The sequence below is a fragment of the Hylobates moloch genome, unplaced genomic scaffold (assembly GCF_009828535.3).
Source record: "Hylobates moloch isolate HMO894 unplaced genomic scaffold, HMol_V3 SCAFFOLD_5, whole genome shotgun sequence".
Taxonomy (NCBI): domain Eukaryota; kingdom Metazoa; phylum Chordata; class Mammalia; order Primates; family Hylobatidae; genus Hylobates; species Hylobates moloch.
The window spans coordinates 36,526,405-36,544,553 of NW_026652280.1; the positions used below are offsets into that span (position 1 = coordinate 36,526,405).

At 36.5% G+C, this 18,149-nt stretch overlaps 1 protein-coding gene across 2 annotated transcripts in view; it reads left to right on the forward strand.

Annotated features, from left to right (window-relative positions):
• The first annotated feature begins 243 nt into the window (after positions 1 to 243).
• The window catches only part of RIT2 (Ras like without CAAX 2), a 389,165-nt gene continuing 371,259 nt past the window's right edge, over positions 244 to 18,149 (forward strand). Inside the window, exons 1-2 of one of the 2 annotated variants that reach the window (XM_032152422.2) lie at positions 244 to 330; positions 880 to 995. In XM_032152422.2, the coding sequence (XP_032008313.1) occupies positions 893 to 995 (103 nt within the window). In that variant the 5' untranslated portion in view covers positions 244 to 330; positions 880 to 892. Of the gene's footprint in view, positions 331 to 678; positions 996 to 18,149 lie in introns of those variants that run through there. The other variant, XM_032152421.2, reaches the window with a different exon arrangement.

Consider the following 18,149-nt stretch of genomic DNA (forward strand, 5'->3'; position numbering starts at 1 on the left):
ACAATCTTTTATGCTAGTACAATTGTCAGTAAAAATATTTACCAATTATCTCTTTCATGCTTGATAGAGTCCTTGTGATTTAGGTTGTTTCTAATAACTTAATGTAAACAAGCATGAGCCTTGTCCAAATATGACAATGATCTAATTCAATTACCCCCTCTATGTTAAACCTGCAACTGTCTAGTGAGCTGAACAATTCCTGTTAGCCGGCTGTTACTTCAATAACACTGAAGATCCATCCTTATGAGCCCTGAGTTACTGTTCTGTTTTGTTTTTGTTTTGCTTTTCCATTTTCCCAGAATGAAAACTGCAATAGAAGCATGATAAAATGTAAGACTATAAGCAGAAGAAATCCTTATTAATTGACTTTGATTAAAAGAAAATAGCATCTTTGAAGCTATACCTACAGAAGTCATCCTGTGAGACATAGCAACTCCTGTGAGGTCTCAGATTCACTCCATTCTAGCAGCCCAGCCTGAAAAGGGGTCGAATGTGTGTGTGCCACTAACAACTGTGACTGTGCAGGAGGTAGGCAGGAAAGAGAAAGGAGAGAGACAGACAGTGGGGAGGGGAAATGGAGAAAGAATCAAATGAGGGAGGAAATAAAAATGAGAGAGAGAGAGAGAGAGAGAAAGATTGTAGGAGACGTGAAAGAGTGAAGGATCGGAAGGAAGGGTGGGGGATGCAAAAGCCAGATTTTTATTGGAAGCAATTGAAGTGGTTGCTATGAGACCCGCTCGAGCGGAGGACCAGCAGCCAGCCCGACGCTGATGGTTCTTACCTCGTACTAAAACCTTTGCTTTGACACAGTTTTAGAGTTGCTTAATATTCGAGCAAGCACCTGACACGGGTGACTTTCTCCTTCTTTTTTTCCTCCAGTCCCTCGGGTAAGATGGAGGTAGAAAATGAAGCCAGCTGCTCCCCAGGCAGCGCATCAGGCGGGTCCAGAGAGTACAAGGTGGTAATGCTGGGAGCAGGGGGAGTTGGTAAAAGCGGTAAGTTTTCACACCAAATGCTGGGGAAGGAGGGACCTCTGTAGAGACAACTCTATAGAGTGAAAGAAAAATGATATTGCTGATGCTGTTAGAGGTGAACTGTGGCAGTTAAACACAGAGTATGGGTCTGGCAGGATGCTCCAAAGTGTCAGGACTGTTAAACCGATGCTGATGAGTCAGGAGAATGCAGACAGCCAGTGATGATACACAGAACTTTAAGAGGATAATTGTTTTCTTTGATTTCACGCTGGGTGATATTTGCTCTTAGCGTATAGGTCTTTTTTAATAATAAAAATATGTATGAAATTGTCATGGTATGAGAAAAATGTGCTCCTATTCTCAAAAATCTTCACATAAAGAAAGAAGTGCTATGAATACTCAATTAAACACAGTTACAAACATAGACATATACTCAGGATGATGGGTGTTGATTGTTGTGTTTGTTTCTTTCATTAAGAGGCTCTTTTTCCTCATCTGTAGTCTGACATAGTGTGTGTGGGCTTTGAATACAAAAAGAAAGTTGGTTTTTGAAAGTGGCAGTGATTTATGGAATGATATGCGTTGTGAGTCTTGAGCAGGGTGATCAAACTAAACTTTGTGGTCAATTAAAGGAGAAAGCTACACAGATAAATGAAGATGAGGTGATAATAGAGATGAAGAATAACAAATTTGTTTTGGTACATGAAGAACTGAAGTGTCAGTTGTTGGGATTCTTGAGGAGCCTAAAAGGCCAAGTATAAAAAATTTAAAAAATTAGATACATAGTAGTTTTTTTGGCTGATCAAAAGTTAGATAGCTCGAAGCTATGGCTATATTTATTTATTATAAATAAATATAGCTTTTTATATAAATATTAAATATCTCCACTGGGAATATATCTTTGGGAATTCTAAAGGGTAGAAGAAATATTATAGTTAGCATGGACAAAAAGCATCAAAACAAATCAATAGTTTTAGTGTTGACAAAAAAAATTAGAAGTTGAAGACAGTATTTTCGGCAGAAGAAACCAAAAAACTAACACCTTTGGTGGATGGGTCCACAAGGGATAGGAAAACCAAACAGGAAAGGAAGAGGAAGGAGAGTGTGACTTTAGTGGACAACAAAGTTAAAGACAGCAAGAAACATAAAATTCAGCACCCCCACCTCTTCTCCTCACCCTACAAAAGAAAATTCTCATAAAAAATAAAAGAAATAGGTACATCTGGATGTGTCAGTAGCAAAATGCATATCAAAGTGAAACAAATTATTCATCTCTTCTAGGGAGGCAAAAATGTGAAAGAAAAGCTTTGTAGTTGTGTATAAATGAGGAATTTTTAAAAAGCTTTCTCCTCCAAATATAATGATTTGAGAAGGAAGGAATCAAAATAGGTTAGGATTTAAGGAAGGAGGAAGGTGTGGAGGAAGGATAGAGACAACATGATCTATATAAAATGAAGTTATACTTTACAAGAATCCAGTCAGATACAGGGAGGAAGAAAGAAATAAACAATGTGAGAATAAAATACTGAAGAAGAGAGAAAAACAGATTTAAAAAAAAACAGGCAAAAGGCCAATTCACATTAAATGCCACCAGCAGCTTGTGATGTCAGGGAGATGCTGAAATTGTCGCAATAATGTGCCTCTGTATTGCTTTTGTTTGCTGGTTAGGTATTTGCTTTTAGGAGCTTGGGGGATGTGGGGATAGAGTGACTGATTTTTAGCCTACTTCATTTTATTCCACGGAAATGAAACTTGGAGAGAAGAGATTTTGGACAGGAACATCCTTCAGCAACACACTTTTCTTGTGATATTGCTGATATTATAGTGGTGATATTTTATCTTCTATTTTGATCTCTCCCAAGTATTATTTGTGCTGACCGATCATTGTTACTGTTCCAATGACTATGGATTTTCAATGTGACACATGGCCCACAGAGTGGCCTGGCTTGCTGTCATCTTTGCTTTGTACAATAGAAGTCAATTCGCAATTAAGTACTTGAACTAAACTTTTCCAGTGAGGTGAAAAGACAGGAATGACCAGCTCATTCTCAGAGAAAGATAAGGATAAAGAGTGTAAACAGCTCAGTTGTAAATGGCAGCCTTGGCTACTACACCAGAGAATATTTCTCATATTACAATTTCACACCTGGAAAATGCTGTCCTTATGACTAAATGTTTGAAATCACAGTGATAAAATTATCTGGTCCTTGGACTTTCCCCCTGTGACTTACCTGATGTTCTTTTATCAGCATATAAACATTCAAGCACTGATTCTCAATATTAACCTTCTATTGAAGGTTAAAATATTCGCATTCAAATGAGCTAAAAATACACATGGTTTATTTTATTTCACTTGAGCCTAGGCTGGGGTGCAGTGGCATGATCATGGCTCTAAAATATATGCTTTAAAACCTACTTTTCATATCAAAGACTTAGATCAACAGAGGTATATGAAGGAATTGTATAACCCCATTACCCTGGGTTGTGTGAAGAGATTTCCAGAAGAGATTTGCTCTTCTGACGAAACTAAAGAAGATGCATCAAGCTACCATCTGTTTCCAATTCTGAGAGTCAAGTCCAAGTCAGCCTTAAACATGGATTAAAAACTCAATTTATGGTGACTATAATTTTTAAAATCTTGGAGATTTTCTAGTATATTAATATTTATTCTTTCTTTTTCTTTTTCTTTTTGTAGAGATGGGCTCTCACTATGTTGCCCAGGTTGGTCTCAAACTTCTGGCCTCAAGCAATGCTCCTGCCTCAGCCCCCCAAAGTACTGGGATTATAGGCATGAGCCATTGTGCCTGGCCTGAGAAATGTTTTTATCCATGTTTTACCAAAATATTTTTTTAATAGAAACTTTTAAAAGAATTTGCAACTTTACTGAAATAGGAATTCCTACAAGATTTAAAATATGTCAGTTAATGAATGTACTTTCTGTGAGGAATTTTAAACCACAAGTAATCAATAAAGTTTACTGAGCACATATTATGCACAGTCATAATCTAGTTACTATGAGGGACATAAACATTTATGAAGCCCCCATTGCATGGCAGGCATGGGCTACATGTATTTCATGCTTATACTCAGTCCTAACCACAGTCAAGAGTCGGTATTTCTATTTCACGGATGAAAAAACAGAAGTCAGAAAAATAACTTGTGCCTGGTCATGGGGGTAATAATTTAGAGTTCTGTGATCTTTTATCTAACTCTACTACATTATGTTTAATGCTCTGAGAAGAGCAAAGAGTTGCATCACTCACTATTAAGAAGAAAACAGATTCATTGATAATGCATTTCCTAGGTCTTGAATGTTATATTTAGAAGAGATCTTAACCATCTAGGCTATCACTTTGATTTATACATCTATGCCTCTTTAATCTTTAACCTAATTGAACACTATGCATAATACTTCTGTATAAATATATAATATTTATATTTGTAGTTATATTTTTATAATTAAAAATTGTATGTAATATTGTCCAAGAGTGTTACTAACTGCAGAGAAAACAGGGATACACAAGAATTATTTGGACAATGGCCAAACTGAGGCATTGAGGGGCGAAGAGACCTGCAAAGGTCATTTATACAGCAGTGGCAGAGTCAGATCAAGAATCCAGTCCTTCTGACACCATTGAAGCTGCTTTTCCATCACTCCCCAATTTTTACACAGAGTAAGCTGAATCAAAACTGCACCATACAAAGTAACAGATATGTATACAAAGTCGCAGATGTTTAGGAGGAAGAAGTATAGAGATCTAATGTATAGGATGAGGACTATAGGTAATAATATTTTATTTGGGGTTTATGCTAAACTCGTAGATTTTTTTATGTTTATTTGTACATAGGTGTATAATTTTATACATGTATATATTTATGGAGTACATGAGATATTTGGATGCAGGCTTACAGTGTATAATAATCACATCAGGGTATGGGGTATCCATCACCTCAAGCATTCATCATTTCTTTGTGTTATAAATCCTCCATTATACTTTTTTCTTATTTTAAAATGTACAATAACTTATTCATGACGATAATGACCATGTTGTGCTATCAAATGTTATATCTTATTCATTCCATCTAACCACAATTTTATACCCATTAACCATCTCCACTTCCTCTTCCTACTACCCTTTCCAGCCTCTGGTAGCCATCATTCTACCATCTCTATGAATTAAATTGTTTTAATTTTTAACTTCCACAAATGAATGAGACCATGCAAAGTTTGTCTTTTTCTGTCTGGCTTATTTCACTTAACACAATGATCTCCATTTCCATGCATGCTCTTGCAAATGACTGGATCTCATTCTTTTATATAGCTGAATAGTATTCCACTGTGTATATATACCACATTTCTTTTATTCATTCTTCTGTTGATGGACACTTAAGTTGCTTCCAAATCTTGGCCATTGTTACTAGTGCTGCATAAATTAGTAGATTTTAGCTGCTGTTACTGCCACCCCCTATAAAAAGTAGCTATGTGAAATGATGGATATGCTAATTTGTTTTCCTATAGTAAATATTTTACTATCTATGTGTATCCCACAACATCATATTGTATACCTTAAATATACACAATAAAGTTTATTTTAAAAATAAGACTCATGATGAAAAAACTACTTAAGAAACAACACACATATATATACACACACACACATTCAGTGAAATAACATTAAATGGCAGTAGAATAGAAACTTATATTACAAACTGAGATTAAAACTAAAACCAAAAGAAAACAAAAAAGACCAATTATCCAATAAAGTTCAGTATGTTAGGCATCTTCTTTCAGCCTTCTATCTCATTTTGTTCCACTGCCTGCCACTCACCCACCCTAAAAAAAAATAAAAATAATCTCATGGTTACAGTTTTAAAGTTTTATGGAGCCTAAACAATCCTTATAACAGTTTTAAATATTGACCTTTGTCATTGTGGTTTGAAACAGCAAGGCCATTCCTCAATGTCAGAGCATGATGAAATATTGCCTTCCTTGGCTTCACATCTGATTCTCCAAGTTCAGAATCAAATTTATTCAACAGATTTTATTTAATAAAAATAATATCTTATTTTCCAGGTATTTTGGAAAATATCTGCATTTGGGATTTATGCTAAGTTTGTAGGTTTTTATTTTACTGATTATTTTATTTTTATGGGTACATAGGTATATATATATATATATATATATGGAGAGCAGGAAATATTTGTATACAGGCATACACTTAACATAATGATAATGTTTTAAGATTTAAAGAATTTAAGATTCATAATGATCATATTTTGCAAAATAAGATATTATTGCATAAAATTGGGTAAAAATAACATTTTACCTATTCTGATTATGATCTTATTTGATCATAAAATAAGAAGGCAAGTAGGAGAGGTATCTAAGCACAGAACTATCAAGAGATTTGTCTAGTAGGAAAGTCAGAAAATAAGGACTGGACATGAGTGCAGGCTTTCTACATCTAAATTGTTTTTCTATCAAATTGTACGGGAAAAGCAGAAAAAGTTTCCCAATGTCAGATGAGAACTTTATGTCCTTCTCTGGTCCCTAGGACACATCTTGGAATTATTTGGCAAAATGTTGTCTTAACATACATCTTCAAGTGTGAAATATGTATGAAACATTATGCAAGTCATTCAGAAGGGAGGTGGGGTTTTTCATAACTATGATTTCAGGTGATTCCTGACCTCTGGAGTGCACCACCTCGTGGTGGAAAATTTGCTGTAATGTGTAATACAAAACAGTAAGTTTATATCAGGCTTCTAATGTAAGAGCTTTGGAAACTCAGTATAATGGGTGGCTATAAGAGATATGAAAGCTGAGAAGAAATCACAGCATAGATGGTATTTAAATTATGTCTTAAAGGATGAGGAGGATTTTTTTGATGCTGAAGAAGAAAAGTATGGGGAGATACAAGGAAGATAATTGAACATAAACAGTGTATACAGGGGCACAAAGGGATGTGAAGGCTTATAATTTTTAATGGCAGCATCTTGATAACTTAGTGTTTCTAAGGGGTAGTTGAAAAAATACCTTTTGAGATTTGCTCAATAGATGCTTTAGTTAACTGTGAAAAAGTTACACAACACAAACTGAAAATACAAAAAGGATTAGGGAACTCAGAATTTATTAGAATGTTTCCATTGTGAATTCTTTGTAAAGAAAAAACTCATTTGTAAAATAAACAAACATATTCTCTCCCACGGCCATTTGCAGTTTGTCCCCTCTATAAATTCAGTTTCATGTAGCAGGATTTTATAAAGAGAAAGCGGTAACAGTATCTCTGAGGTAAACGGAAAGCAGCACATAACCAATTCCTTCCACCTCAGTGAATTAGGAAAGCAGGTAGGAAGTTGAGCCTTTATCTGATGAATTAAATCAAGGCAAACAACCAAGTGCATAATTCATGTCCCAGAGCCTCTGTGTTTTACTTCATTAGCAGAACTTTGAGTCTGACAAAGCTGAACAATTGTCACATCCTGGCCATGCGTTATCCTAACCCTGTGGACTGTAAGGCAAAAGAAACAAAATAAACAAGAGGAAAGTAAAAAGATTTTAAGATTCCAGGGCCTTCTGTTCTCACCCTTAATTGTTACCACCTCAGTTGTACTGCAGACCATCACTCACTGCAATACTGTCAGGAAGCATTAGCCAAGAGGTCTAAATAAGGCTCAGTAAAAGAGTAAATTGGTATCTACTCACTCAAATAATGATTGAAAACAGAATTCAGGTGAAAGGCTTTGATTGACAACATCTCCAAGATTATATGCACTCTGTAGATTTTAAATTGATGAAAGAGAGTTTCTATAGCTCTACATGAGTACTATACAACATGTCTGCCCCATCTATGACTGGAGATGAATGAGCATGTAATGATCCCTCAATGAGCCCACATGTTGCTGAGCTCTTTACGTTCACGCATTTGCTTTGGTGTTCTGCTGGCTGATGGTCTGTCACATTCCCCTGCCTTACTATACCCCTCGCCCTGCCTTGAACTTGTGAGGAAGGCATTACTGTCTGCGTTTTATAAATGAGAAAACTGAGGTACGCACACAAACAACATAATATGGCCCGAGGCACATAGATATTAAATGATGAACCTAATGTGCCTACATATGGATGTCTAAGTTCGATGTTTACATTATTTTTATTTTCTCACCTGAAAGTTTTTATTTTTTGAAGATATGAGACAGTGAACCTGAGTTCTAACTTCAGCTGCATTTTTTTTTTTTTTTTTTGAGACGGTGTCTCGTTCTATCACCCAGGCTGGAGTGCACTGCAAGCTCTGCCTCCTGGGTTCACGCCATTATCCTGCCTCAGCCTCCCCGAGTAACTGGGACTACAGGCACCAGCCACCACACCCGGTTAATTTTTTTTTTTTTTTTTTGTATTTTTAGTAGAGACGGGGTTTCACCGTGTTAGCCAGGATGGTCTCGATCTCCTGACCTCGTGATCCTCCCGCCTCGGCTTTCCAAAGTGCTGGGATTACAGGCGTGAGCCACTGCACCCGGCCGCATTTTCATACATGTATTTTAAACATCACACAAAATCATCTATATGAAAATATTTTAACATTTTTAATTTTCTACATAACGGAGAGTGCTACCCTTATTAGATGGGGTAGTGGGTGGCATGAGGAGCTCTGCCTAAACATTTTAGCGTGTAGGTGCCAAAGACTGGTTTGTTCTTGTCTATTCAGAGACCCCTGGGGGCCTCAACCACATAGAGAGAAGGTGACAATTCCTTTCAACTTGAGAAAACCAAGTAACCCAGTAATTACAGGAATTTATTGAAACCTGGGGTCATGCTAACAAAGAAAGTAAATAGGGTGCTGAGTAAACCATACAGATTTTTGAAATTAGGTGCTGATTTACTTAGGGAAGCATATTTTCTTTAAACATATACATTTTGGAATAATTAATAGAAACTGACAAAAGAGTGTTTGTGTGTGCATGTGCGTGCGCGTGCACGCATGCGCGCCTAGACCTGTGAAAGGCCCACAGATATGACCAAGAATTAGACACAGCCTCTGCCCTGTCCACCAGGGTAACAAACAAGATGTATAAACAGACTTGTGAGGCAATGATAGAGATGTATAGGAGGTATTTTGGAAGCAATGAGAACTATGGCTTAGGAAGTTAAAATGACCTACCATACATCGTTCAGCTGTTCATTTGTAGCACTGGGACGAGAGTCTCCTGACTTTCTAGAGCATGAATTTTTCCAATAGGCCATGCTGCCTCCCATAAACCAGCATAAAATCTCACTGGAGATCAACCTTCTGCCTATGACTGATTATTTCTGTGCATGTGTGTGTTTGCAGTGTGCTGGGATTGCGACTGTACACACTGACGGACGGTGGTCCTCTGTACTGCTCACACACATGCAAGGTGCACTCCTATCAATGAATCTGGCCATTTGCAAAGCCCATCAATGATATCTACTCAATCACTTGGGCTTTCCTCATAAATACCAGCTTTCTGGTGACCCTGACCAAACAGTGCCATCTGTCCTTCTCATTGCTCAGCAGGGACCAGCTAAGTGTCGTTGCTAGTCACTCTGCCAGACCATCATTTCTGCCCTTTTTGCCTACTATCATTCTACTTCAGCTAACACCACAGCTTCAGCATGAGAGTATTGATAGTTCTGGTCCCCATATACTCCAAGCACTTCAGCATCCTGCCACTGCCATGTGTATTGGGCAGATAGAAACCTGATTCTCGCTAAAGTATGTGTGAAGGATGTAAAGCCGAAGGGGGAGTGGGGGATTGGGGCCTTCCTGGAGATGTTGCATTGAAAAGGAAATAGAGAGAAAACTATATTTGCAGTCCCAGGAAAAAATGTTTAATTGAACTGAAATGAGATAGTGTAGATAATTTGTGATCTTACAATGGAACACCGAAGAAAGATTTTTAACTATTATAGTTAGAGAAGTTGTGGTGGTGGTGGACGAGGGAAGTTCTTTATCAGAAGATTTCTTGTATATGTGAAAGTCAATGTTTGGGTAGTCACTTATTGAATGAATCAGAAGTCCTTAGACACTTTACCAGTTCACAGTCCCTCTTAATATGCTTTAAAATGCGCAATAAAGTGTGTGTGTGTGTGTTCATAAATCTGTGTGCATTCACAAAAGGGGAATGTTTCTTGTTTTGTCCAAACTATTATTCTTTCAATTTCTTCCTGCAATGAATGGCAAAATAAAAGCGAACACTTCTGACTTTTGCATATATCTGACCCTGTTCAAAATGCACTAAATATGTTAATTTATTAAGTCTCACTAAACCCAGCAGTGTGGGTGTGGTTAATATCTCTAATTAATAGATGAGAACAGTAAAGCTTGAAGATGTGAGTAATTCACTCAGGAACCCAGAGCCTGAGGTGACTATGCAGAACTCAACCACTGCCAGAGCTGAGGCCCTTAACCACTGTCCAGTGTGCTCCTTACCATGTATTATTTTTATCAACCTTCAATCTGTAGAATGAAGCCCCACCAAAGAAGTGATGACAGAATAATGTGAACTGGGGGTTTGGGTAACCTAGGACATCCATATTTGTCTTTTCTTATCTGTAAAATGGGGATGACAATAATAACTACTATAATGCTTCATACTCAGAATATTAATGACATAGCCTGGCACAAACTGTGGGACAATGTTTATAACATAAATGGATAGCTTTGTTTTTATTTATTTATCCTTAACAACACTTGACGTTGCACGGGTCACTTAAGCTCTTTGAGTCTCCCTTTTCCTCGTTAAGGGCTTTAATTAAAATATCCTCAGAGAATTGCTGGGTAGGTGACATTGGAAAATATTAAATAAAAACTATAGATTATAGTACCCAATATTACACCTTCATTAAAACCGCTCATTCCTTCCTTCCCTCCCTCCCTCCCTCCCTCCCGCCCTCCCTCCCTTCCTTCCTTCCTTCCTTCTTTCCTTCCTTCCTTCTTTCCTTCCTTCCTTCCTCCCTTCCTCTCTTCCTCCCTTCCTCCCTTCCTTTTTTTTCCCTTCCTTCCATGCCTCCACCTAAGGCAGTTTACCTCTGTAACATAGGGAAGAGTAGTGACACATATTTCAGATAGGCCCTAGGAACATACAATTTGGGTTGAATATTGTAGAACTGCCATTGTCTATGCACCTGCTCTATTCCTGTTCTTGCTCTCTAGATCCTTATATTGATTAGTTTCTGCTTTGGTCTCTTGAGTGGTAATTTCAGTGACAGTAATAAAAGTAGTTTACTAGTTACCTTAGTAAACAATCCCTTTATTCATCATAATTGAGCCATACCACACACAAACGCACACACACACACACACACACACACACAGTGCACTGCCTGTTAGAGAAAGGACTGGAGGACAATTGCCTGCTACAATAGCCCACAAAGGGCCTGATTAGAGGGGCTATGGCTTTTAACAGAGCATGCCTCTGCTTGAATCCAGACTGAAATTAATTTTTCCAATATGTGTATTGTTTTAATACATTTTGAGTAATATGACATGTCTTCCATTCTCCATAGTAGCAACACTGAACATTTAAAGGGAAAGAGTCATATTTAATGGTTGCAGGAAAAGCTAATAATAAGCTACATGGATACAGATTTTTGTTTAATTTAAGAAATCAGGCTCTTTATTTGGTAGCAAAAGGGCACATCTTTTATTTGAAATTGTAAAAAACTTTAGCTAATTGGTTCCTGCCTATTATATTTATTTATTTATTTACTGTTTAGAAATATTTCTTACTTTATTCCAATATTATTATCTTAGGACTGAAATCAGTGGAAAAACATTAGGGATTTTATATGGGCAAATTCTGAGTAACAGAAGTCTGGAACACCTCAGAATCTTTTTTTTTCCCTTTCATTTTTAGTTGACAAGTAATAATCATATGTATTTATGTGTTATTTTCATAGGTGTATACAATGTGTAATGATCAAATAATGATAATTAGGATATCTATCACCTCAAACATTTATTACTTCTTTGTGCTGTGAACATTAAAACCCTCTCTAACTTTTTGAAAATACACAATAAATTATAGCCAACCACATTCATTATACAGCGCTGTGGAACACCAGAACTCATTCCTCCCATCTAGCCGTGATTTTGTATCTGTTAACCAAACTCTCCCCATCCTCCCCGCCCTCTCTTCCCAGCCTCTAACGACCACAGTTCTACTTCTATATCAACTTTTTTAGATTTCATTTACAAGTGAGAACTTTTGGTACTTATCTGTCTATGCCTGATTTAGTTTACTTAACGTAATGTCCTCCAGGTGCATCCATGTTGTGGCAAGTGACAGGATTTCATTCTTTTTTCATGTCTGAATAGCATTCCATTACGTATGTATATGACATTTCCTTTATCCATTTATCTGTCGATGGCCATTCAGGTGTATTCCATATCTCAGTTATTGTGCACAGTGGTGCAATAAACTTGGGGGTGTAGGTATCCTTTTGATACATTGACTCCCTTTTCTTTAGATAAATACCTAGTAGTGGGATTTCTTCTATCATCTTTTAACCCCCATATCCCACTCTTATCTGCTCTTCATACCACTTCATACCACCATCCTGAAATATCATTTTGATTCTTCTCCTCCTGGAACAACTAAGATATCTTACTTTATTCCAACACCATCATTTTAGAATTGAAATAGACCCAGACATGTCCTTCCATCACTGTCATCTACCTTCTAGACAAACGATTTTACTTTTTGTTCCCCAAATTCTTAGGACTTCTTTCCCATATTATTCACAAAGTTATTTTAAAATAAGCTCTCTCCTCCTTTCCCTCAATTTGTTCAATTTGATCTGTCCTTTCAGATTCTGCACAAGTACTTCTTGCTCTTTAATATCTTCCCTGTCTACTCCAGTCTAATATCTTCTCTCGTCTTTATAACACTTAAAATTCTTTCTGATTATTATCCCTTCCAGTAACTATTTACAATTACACAGGTTCTTTGAGCATCTGGCTTGTGGTCTTAAGATGTTATTTAAAGTTTGAATTTATATTTAATTTGTTATCTCTTTATATTTAATTTTCCCATTTTAATAGCAAATTCATGTAGAGTAGAAAATAGATTATATATTGTCTTTCTTTTCCCATGATACTTATGGGAGTAAGTCTTCAAAAATATTTATAAACATAATACTCTTGTTCATCTCTGAGGAAATCCAGAGAGTAAGACACCAGGAATATGTAGTAAAATAAAACTAAGCAATATTCTAAAAGTTCACAATAGAGCCATAAATAATAGAGAAAGAAACTGGTACCAAGAGAGACGTGGCAGGTATGTGAGTATAGGATAAGGGTGTGGCTTGGGAACAACCTAGACTCAGGCTAGCATTAACAATCTTTGGTAACAATGGATTTGAAGGCCAATAAGCCCACCTAGTGTTTAGGATGTTCAGAAACACAAATAGACCACAGGAAGTTTGTCCGTCAAAACATGGCAGATAGTCACAAACAAGATATAAATGCTGAGTTAAGGGCCAGGCGTGGTGGCTCACGTCCTTAATTCCAGCACTTTTGGAGGCCGAGGTGGGCAGATTACTTGAGGCCAGGAGTCCAAGACCAGCCTGGCCAACATGGTGAAAACCCATCTCTACTAAAAATACAAAAATTAGCTGGCTCTGGTGGTGCACTCCTGTAGTCCCAGCTACTCAGGAAGCTGAGGCATGAGAATTGCTTGAACCCGGGAGGCAAAGGTTGCAGTGAGCCGAGATCATGCCACTGCACACCAGCCTAGGCAACAGAGCGAGACTTTGTCTCCAAAGAGAAAAATAATAAATAAATAAATAAATGCTGGATTAAAAAGAACTGAGCATGCACCAGCAGACAGAATCAGAAGCAGTGTACACATTCCTTGAAAGCAAAATATTAGGATACCTGACATATGAAACAATGAAAATAACTCATGTTTTATTTCCCAAGCCTTTTCTCACCACACACCAGAACTGTGAACTACTCTCCGGGGGAAAAAAAAAAAAAAGAAAAAAAAAGTTTTCCTGAGGGTTGGAGTGAGGAGAAAAGAAAGTATTTTATAAAATGTTATGAGAAGATCACAGCAAATAAGACTTTAGAACATTGTTTACCCCCAAGGTTCTAAGTTCAAAATGTTTACTAACATAACAAAGAACAATTGTTTCTTGGTCACCACTAAGAAAAACTGAGGTAGATTGTAGTTGCAACACTGAATTCTGAATTAGCCACACGTTTCTGCATATGTTTCCTGGGAGGGTAAAAATCATTCTGCATAAGATTTAATTTTAATTTTGATAAGAGGAAATCCCAAGAAGAGAAGACCATAGAATCTCGAATAGGACTAGATTCAAATAAAAGCATCACTTCTCCCTGACGTCAGGAAGCTGTAAAATCAAGAAGGCAAAACTTATTTCATAGGCAAAGTTGTTGCCATTATTAGAAAACAAACAGAACAACAATAAAATGAAAAGCAAATAAACATACAGAAAACAACTTTACTCTCTAGGATTAAAAGTTTTTCCTTCCTATTTTGTCTGCTTTTTTTTAGCTAGCTACTCACTCTTTTCTACTTGCTTTGTCTTAATGAATGAGCTTAAATGATCTAATAGGAGCTTTCACACTTTTTTTAGAGCCACCCCACAAAAGCCTTTAATATTTTTTCTGCCCTTAAAAAATTTGCCTTCTACTTCATCACAGAAAAGCAAATTGAAAACATTTTTACCTAAAATACTTTGCTATGACAAGAATACCAGTGGTCTGCCACTCTTAGCTTATTTATAGATTTTCTGAATGTAATTCTGAGACAGCCTGGCATGTTTGAAACAGCATGGACTTTGAAGAGGGACAGGCATGCATTGAAATTCAGTTCTCCCACTAATAAATCAAGTGACTTTGCTGATTCTTCCTCTTCTTCTAGATCTCTTAATGTTGCAGGACACAGGGCTTCGTCTCATTTTAATTTCCTATGGTAATTTATCCAGTCACATGGCTTCAATATCATTTATATACCTTTATATCTTTGTATTAAATTAAATTTTTATCTAGATTACATTTATATCTAAATTTATATCTGGATAATTAGACATAATTAAAATGACAAAAATTTAAAAAGACTACAATGCTAACCGAGAGGCAGGGTATAATGAGAGTATGAATTCATACAGCCACCATACCAAATAATTTGACACTCGGTACCAAGATGAAGAAATATGTAACTTGATCAGATGATTTAGCAGTTCTACTCCTAGCTATATATACTCAATAGAAATTCACATATGTATGAACAAAGAGGCATGGTCAGAATGTTTACAGTGGCATTATTCCTAATAGTCCTCAATTAAAAGTCTACATGTTCATTACTATGAGTGAATCAATTGTGTTAGAATTTATATATATATAATATACACATACACATTAATTATACATAGACAGAAAATATATATATGTGCATATATTTATGTGTGAATACAAGCACACACACATATATGTCTGTGCATGTGTGTGTATATACATACATACACACACAAAAGGAAAAGATCACCTATGTAGTCTCCTTTCTTGGGAGAGGCACTGGGGGATTCTGAAGTCCAGAAACGCAGACTAAAATTCCCCAAAACTAAACCACCAATCTTCTTTTCAAACCTGTTTACCCCCAGCCTCCCTCATATCAGTTGATAGCAACTCCATCTTTCCAATTGTGCAGGTCCAAAACATTGGCCTAATGCTTTACTCCTCTCTTTCCTTCATACTTCCACATCCAGTTCATAAGTAATTTTCTTGGTTTTGTCTTCTATGTATATCCAGAGGTGTCCTTTTTTCAAAACTGAATTGTGAATTGAATTCTAACTTACCATCCTCTTTTTCCTGTATCTATAGTTTTGCACTAACCCTTCTCCATGTTTCAATTGTCTCCTGCAATTTATTAACACAGCAGCTAGAGTGGTCCTTTTAAGCTATAAGTCAGATCTTGTCATTACTGTGCTTTAAACTCTACCATGGCTCTTGTCTCACTCACAGAACTTTTAACAGCCGATGTCACTTCTGTGATCTCATGTCCTACTGACCTCCCTCTTGCTCTCTCTACTTCAGAAATATCAGCTTCCATGCTGTTCCTAAAATATGCCAGACAGGCACACTTCCCTTTTAGGGTCTTTGTGTTAGCTTTTTCCTCTGCCTGGGATAATTTTCTCCAGATATCTGCTTGGCTTACTCTATCTTTTTCAAGCATCTCTCTCCTATTGTTGCATCAATGGACCTGTCCGCACCAGCCTATTCTATTGAAATACCTCACCTTCCTACCACATCCAAATCTCCCTTTCTTTGGTCCACTTTTTTCTTTCTATAGCACCTATTGCTTTCCAATGTAATAACTGATTATGTTACTAGTTATTGTTGGCCTTCCCCAACACTAGAATATCTGTTTTATTCTCCCAACCGCCTAGTGAATAAATGAAATAAAGTTACCTAAACTTGTGAAGCTTCAATGTATTAATCTCTAAAGTATGGAAAATAATACCAACCCTGCTAGTGGGTTGTGAGATTCAGGGCTGTAGTGGTTGAGATAAGAAGTGATAAGACTCTAGTTATATTTTGAAAGAAATGCCAAAAGTATTTAGTGATTAATAGGAGAGTATTGTGGGCCTAAGCCAAAAATAATTTTGCCATCAATTGAAATGGATTATTCTATGCAAATTTGTCTGAAAAAAACCCTGCAAGATTATTTTAATGTTATGCAGCAAAAGAGAGCATACATGGCTCTTGATACTATAGAGAGACAAAATACACAAATACACATGTGTTTATGATCTTCTGATGCTTATACTCCCATTGAGTTTAAGACTTTTTGAAACAGAACCTATGCTGTAGGGGAAATATGAAGATTAAATTTAATAACCCAAATAAACAAGTGTCATCTGTATACAGGTATTTGATAAATGTCTGAAGTTACTATTTTTTATTATATTAACAGAAAGACTGATAGTTTATATTAATAAAATGACTGACAGTTAAGGTGAGGAAGAAATACATTAATATATATAAGATTAAAAATGCAAACTTACATTACTTAATGTAATGTTCATTTCTAAATGAAAGGGAGTAAATAAAAACTCGTTTATAGATCATTATAACCTTGGAAATCACACTCTATTAAGGAGGTTTAAACTGAATAATTCATTCATTTAATATGCAGTATAGATGTATTGAGTTCTATAGCTTTCCAGCCATCATTCTGGATGCTAGAGTCATAGAACTAGCCCGAGCCCACACCTTCAGAAAGGCAAAGAGAGACAAATGATAAGGAAATTACAGTTACCAAAGCATTAAAGCTGATATTGTTAGTGCTCTTTTTTCTGATTATCTTTTCCACATAAGTTTGCTGTATATGATTTACCTAGAACCAAAATAGAAAATCAGAAAAGTTCATCTCCCCTTTCCTTAAAAACATATGCCAACAGCATGGAGGTTTTCTTAGGAGCATAGGCCAGATGTTGCCATCCTGTTTCTCTGTTTCATCCCAAATATTGACATGACTGTTCATTCCTCTGAGGCTGGGTTTGTTTTGTATAGTATGTGCTTAGGAGTAAAGATTTGAGATCTTGCTACCAGCATTTAAATCCTGGTCCATTCCTTCAGTAATGTTGTGATCATGGGTATATCACTCAGCATCTCTGAATCTTGGTTTTCTTCTCTGTCAAATGCGGTTGATAGTACAGTGGTCTTCCAATGAATTAATGAATAGGCTTCCAATGAATTCTTGTAAATAAAATCCTGAAAACAGTACCTGGCACTTCCTCATAAGCACTAGTTATTGTCGTCGCGGTTGTTGTTGTTGCTATTGTTATTGTAACCATTATGTCTTTACAAAAAACCTATTCTGTCCTACCCAGGCTGACAATTATGTTTTCTCCATTTTTCTCTAAGACTGAGATGACTTTATTCTCCCTTACTTCAATAAAAGCATTTATTGTTTACATCCCTATGTGTTACAACTATTCTCTCTTTATCTAGGGTGAAAAGATTCATGTAATCCTGAGCGAATGGGCTTAGAAGGAGGGGAACCAAAGGCTGCTTTTGCTAATGATTTTCTGGGAAAGAAAGTGGCTTCTGATTTCTAAACCCCTGGTTCTTCCCAGAAAGGAAGAGACATGTTTCTGCCATTTTTGAAAACTCTGACCATAAAAGG